The 6,064-nt window shown below is 36.5% G+C and overlaps 1 protein-coding gene across 1 annotated transcript; it reads left to right on the top strand.

The window, feature by feature from the left end:
• The first annotated feature begins 3,420 nt into the window (after positions 1-3,420).
• Positions 3,421-5,135, top strand: LOC109084468 (probable G-protein coupled receptor 34). Its single transcript, XM_042711546.1, has 2 exons — positions 3,421-3,722; positions 3,883-5,135. Exon 2 carries the CDS (start codon positions 3,960-3,962, stop codon positions 4,908-4,910), a length of 951 nt encoding a protein of 316 aa, XP_042567480.1. The 5' UTR covers positions 3,421-3,722; positions 3,883-3,959; the 3' UTR covers positions 4,911-5,135.
• The last annotated feature ends 929 nt before the right edge of the window (positions 5,136-6,064 follow it).

Here is a 6,064-nt window from a genome sequence, read left to right as displayed (position 1 = left end):
GTGAGTCAAAATGGCTGGAGGTTCTGGGACCAGGTGCCTTCCCTAAAGGCTGCTGGAGGTCCCTGTACAAACAACCCATTGAAAAAAGGTATGGAGACCTTCAGTGGAGAATAGTACATGGGATTATAGCTACAAACAGACACAGAGCACACCTTGATCCAGAGGTAGAAGTAGGTTGTCCTTTTTGTAGAGAGCAGGAAACTGTTTATCATTTGTTTTTAAAGTGTGAAAGGCTTAAACCTTTGTTTTGCATCTTAGAAGAGTGGGTTCATATGTTAGGGGAAGTTTTTACTCCAGCACTTTTCATCTGTAGACCAAAGTATAGTAGGAGTAGGAGGGAAGTACATGTTCTGACAAACTTTCTTTTTGGTCAGGCAAAATTGGCTATATGGCTATCAAGAAAACATTTTTTGAATGATGCTGGGTCAACTGATGTTGTGTCTATTTTAAAAGGGTTATTAAAATCTTGCATTAAAATTTGAGTTTACGTATTACAAACTGGTCAATGGTATAAAGAAAGGTAAATGGGCTGTAAACCATGGGCTGTTGATGATTGCTTGCTATTTTATATTTAAGTGTTAAGGGGAAGGTTTTTATTTTTATTTTTTCTCCCCCCTCTATGCATATATGTATGTGAAAAATTTAAATATATGTATGTTAGAATTTATTATTATTATTATTATTATTATTATTATTATTATTATTTTAATATAGGTCTCTTATGTTTTTATTGAATTATTAAAGAAGACCTAAAAGTCAAAAAGTCTCTCTCTCTAGAGCCTCCAGAGCTAGCATTGTATTTTCTCTGCTGTCTGTGACCCAGAACTGATGTTCAACCAACCATTTTGAGAACCACTGAGCTAGAGTATTCGAGCGTACATTTGTGCATAGACTTTTCAGTAATCCTTTAATGATTTTTTCTCTTTAAACTGAGAGAAATGACCTGAATTTATGGTAGTTCAAATACTGTATGTAAAATAAGAAAAATTACTTTTGTAAATGTTATGGTTTTACTCAGTTGTAACAGATCTCGTGTGGTTGACATGACATGGGTAGGGTTGGGAACCGAGAACCGGTTCTTATTCGAACCGGTTCTGTTTTTTTAAAAGAACCGGAACCGTGAGCAAGTTTCGGTTCCAAAAACGGTTCTGGTGCAACACGTGACCAAGCGCTGTGAGCAGCCTTGCGCTGGTGCTCTGACGATTCGGCGTTTCCCGGAAAGGATGTCACAAACCAAATAACAGAAACGTCACCCTGCCTCTTTAATTACTGAGCACATTTTTTCTAATGACGCACACTCCACAGACACTCGCGCCGCGTCATGTCTTTAAATGCCGAATACATGTTTCCTACGACTACTGCACTCGCGCCTTTGTTAACTGTGCACATCGTTTTGTCTGACTGTACATGTACCGGCAGCGTGCAGCAACTGCCGCCACAAAAATACATTATATTTGTCCCATATTGTCATTAATATACATACTGACTTTAACTTGGACCACTAAATAAATAGACTGCTATTGTTATGTAAGTATGAGGGTTAGATTATTTACTGTACAGGTCATTTCAAGAGTGATAAACAAAGTGATAGAAAATATTTATTTTCATGCATTTTAAATGTTTAAAAATGTGGAAACCACTCATTGCATCACGGCATCTCCTGACTGCATTATTATTTGTAGAATAGGGGCTTTATGGAGTGTGTGTATACATGGTTATAAGTATAACAGTTTATATATCATTAATTTAGGGAAATGAACAAGTGTCTTAGCCCTTAAGGGACTATTTGGCCCACCTTATTCCTGCTTGAAAAGCAAAATGTTATTGATATTGTAAAAAAAATCAACTTTGAAGCACATGCTGATTGATGGACTTGCATTACTCAACATAACTTACTACCTTCCAGCAACACTACATTCAATGAAGGTAAAATAGTAAAAAAAAAAAAAAATAGTTCATTTAAATGAAATCGGAACCAGAAAATTTGTATACTGTAATATATATGTTGAATTTTGACAATGACAACCTTTAAATTAAGTTGACAGTAAGTAATACACAGTATTGAGCATTGAGTAGTTGAGTATTGTGCATTTTTCCTTACCACTATTTTTTTAATAGTTGTTTAATGATTTTAATGGAACCGGAATCAGAACCGGAACCGTTAGGCAGAACCGGAACCGGAACCGGAAAATTTCTAACGATTCCCAACCCTAGACATGGGTGATGTTGTGTTATGAGACTAACCCACATTTGTGGTGGTAGATTCTGTATGATATATCTGTTGTTGTTGTTTTGTTGATCCCTGTACTATATTTTAGTGACTCAAATTATGTATGCAAATGATCTTGTGGTCTACAGTCCACTAGTGCTGGTCTTCAGCAACTTCCATACGTTCTGTGTTTGGCTTTGAACATGGTATTATATAAAATGCTAGTAAGAGTGATATGATCTGTAGAAATAAAGAGAATAAATGTCTACAAATTCTGGCTTTAAATTATCTGATAAGAATCTTACTCCCTGTGTGTGTGTGTGTGTGTGTGTGTGTGTGTGTGTGTGTGTGTGTGTGTGTGTGTGTGTGTGACAGTAAAATTTTTTGGACATTTTATTACTGAGCACATGACAGAAGATGAAGACACTGAAAGGCAATGGTGCATAATGTATATTACAGGCTAACATACTGTTATTTTATGCAAGTTTAGTGCATGCTCAGATGAAGTGAAGTTGTCTTTGTTTAAAGCATGTTGTACACTGTACAGTATGCTGCACATTTGTGGTCAAGTCATGGAATAGCAAACTTACAGAGATGTAGCTTATAATGATGCAACAATAATTGTATTAAAGATACCTAGATGACATAGTGCAAGTGAAATGTTTGTGGTTGCAGGAGTCAAAACAGTTTTACAAAATCTATGTACATTTATATGCAGGCTCAGTGCTTCAAAATATAAAATTATTGGGGACTGAATATGGGTCAGTAGCCTACTACTAAAGTCACACTGGTAGGTAAATATGTGGTTGTTTTTTGTTTATTTTATGTATTGGAGTTCTCCAGGAGCAGGGTTGGAGATCCCTGCCACACAATATCTATAGCAGGGATGTCCAAACAGTCCTGGAGAGCCACTGTCCTGCAGAGTTCAGCTCCAACTTGCCTCAGCACACCTGCCTGGAAGTTTCTAGTATGGATAATAAAACCCTGATTAACTGGTCCAGGTGTGTTAAATTGGGGTTGGAGCTGAACTATGCAGAACAGTGGCCCTCCAGGAACAGGACTGGATGTCTAGATCTAGAGAGTGGAATATCAAAGAGACTTAACTTGTTCCAGTAAACAATCACCATGAAAACTCACACCACTCATATTTTCTTTATACATTTTAAAAACTAGTTTGTACTATAATTCTCTAACAAAAGAGTAATAAAACAAGCATGAATAAATAAAATGAATAAAACTTTTATGATGAAACTAATTGATGGTCCCCAGTTTTCATTTTAGGCAACCAGATATTTCCTGTGCACTGAGAATGGAAGTGAGTTTTGCTTTTTTTTTTCTATCAGCCTGGTTTATCTAGCACTCCTCTGCATTTCTACTGAGGTTAGCAGTCACATCAACCACAGCAACCAGGGTCCAACGTCACATGCGAGCAGAGTTTCCTGCATAGGTACTGGAGTTTCTGAACCGGCATGTACAGTATCTAGTCACTTGCACAAGCAAACCAGCTACACAGGTAAGAGTTTTTCTTTTCTTGGGATCTAATGCTTGGGAACATTTGTTCAAAAGCAATTCAATAAGTTGTAGAAATACTTAAAGTAAAGTAAAATCAAGTAAAGTAAAAACCTGTCATAATGCAGACCATTTTTTGACCTTTTCCTCACATGCCTCATTAGGACCACTGAATATTACTGTATGTCAAGATTTTGAGGAGCAGTGGTCAGCAAGTGTACACCAATTTCTGACCGTCACAATGATGCAAGAAGACAATTTAACCACCAATGTGTCCTGTCAGATTAATGATGGCATATTGTCACCCTTCTTGCCCATTGGTTACATTGTCATCTGTTGCATTGGTTTGCTCTGCAACACTGTCACGCTCTACATATTTTTCCTTCGGTGGCATAAAGATTCTTCCATGGCCGTGTACATGCGACACCTTACCCTAGCGGACACCCTGCTGGTCATGTGCTTGCCCTTGCGAGTTTACTACCACAACAAAGAAGGTCCCTTCTACTTGTGCAAGGTGGTGGGCATCTTCTTCTACATCAACATGTATTCCAGCATCCTGTTCCTCAGCCTCATCAGTCTGGATCGCTACTTGAAAATCATCAAGCCCGTTTGGGTCTTTCGAATACAAAAGACAAAGTGGAGCTATGTGGCAAGCTACATCGTCTGGGTGATCCTCATCTCAGGAACGATTCCCTTTTTTACAAGCAACAGTCAAAAACATCCGTGCAACAAGGTTTGCTTCCACTTCCACAGCAAGGGACCTGTCGGTGGGACCATTAACCTGACTACAGTGGTGCTCTTCCTTGCTTTTTATGTAACCTTTCTTTGTTTTTATTTGAAGATCACTAAGAAACTCAAGACTATGTCCATGGGTAATGGTGACCCTAAGGCACAGAGTCACAAAAAAAGGGTAATCATGAAGACTTTCTTAGTACCGGCCATTTTTACTTTTTGTTTCTTGCCCTACCATGCAATACGAATACCATACGTTCTGGCTCAGATGAATGTGATTGGAGATCTTCAGAGCCAACAATTGTTGCACATCTTAAATGAGAGTGCCTTGCTATTGTCTGCTCTAAATAGCTGCCTTGACCCAATTATCTATTACTTCTTATCCAGTGCATACAGGAAAACAATACTGTGTGCCATTCAGGGCAAGCTTAAAAACATGTATGCTTTAACCAGAAGGTGAATCAGCATAAACCGCTCACTCACTGAAATTTAGCATTAAAGGATGACTTTTACATTTGTGACTCATGAGTTCTACATGAATCATTTTTTTTTTCTTTAAATTCAACAAATTTAAAATATTTAGTTTTAAATTTTGTATACTATTGGTCACAGTTTGGGCACACATGACTGAATGTATGTTCCCTATGATTGTAAAAAAATAATGTTTATATGTTTGGAACAATTTTCTTTAGATAAATAGAGCAAAAAAGACAATATTGTCAACCACTATAAACAAACCATTCAAATCAAGTTTCTTCACATTAAAAGAAGAAAAGTAACAAAGTAACAAAATAACACCGTAACAAATAACCAAATTTCAAAAACAACAAAAATGCTCAGTAACAAATAACCCAATTTCAAAAAGAACAAAATTTACATGAAATTTACAATACATGGATATTCATTAGTTGACATATTGTCGTCATGTTGAGACAACGTGCAAACGAATGGAACTGAAAATATTAGTGCTTGCTCCTCAAATCGCACATTCAAGTTTTAATATTAAGCATTAAAGCCTTAACTGCAACAGTGTCAAAACAATGCATAGTTTGTGTAATATGATAAATAATCCGATCTGTTATAGTTAATACTAATATAGTTTTTACTCTTTGTTTTTTACTCTTATTTTTAAATAGTTTGATTAGTAGCCTGCCTAGTTATCATTGGTTACTAGTACTGCAGTGTGTTTATAACAATGCTTGAAATAAACCTCTACAGATATATCTGTGGCCTGATAAAATGCATGTAAGCAAGCCTGGTGTGAGTATCCCGTTTTTTTTTCTTCTCCATATTATACTGTAGCTACTGGATATCATGAAATGAAATGCCATCAGATAAATAAAAAAAAAATAAAAATTACTTTACATCCTTGTTGAGTCTGGTTTTCATCCTCCACGCTGAAATCTCTCTTAGGTGGTGTTAGATGTTTTTAATGCCTGATCAAAAGTTACTGCAGATCTGAGCCTACTACTACTACTACTAACAACAACAACAACAACAGAACACATTACATAATTGTTGTTATTAAATGAAATATCCTGACATTTAACATTTATTGTCACACTTACACTATCGGAGGAATGATGGAGACAAGAAGTACAATCAACAGTCTTT

The sequence above is a fragment of the Cyprinus carpio genome, chromosome A21, assembly GCF_018340385.1.
Source record: "Cyprinus carpio isolate SPL01 chromosome A21, ASM1834038v1, whole genome shotgun sequence".
NCBI classification, from domain to species: Eukaryota; Metazoa; Chordata; class Actinopteri; order Cypriniformes; family Cyprinidae; genus Cyprinus; species Cyprinus carpio.
The sequence above is the reverse complement of the archived record's forward strand: the minus strand, read 5'-3'. Positions and strand labels throughout refer to the sequence as shown.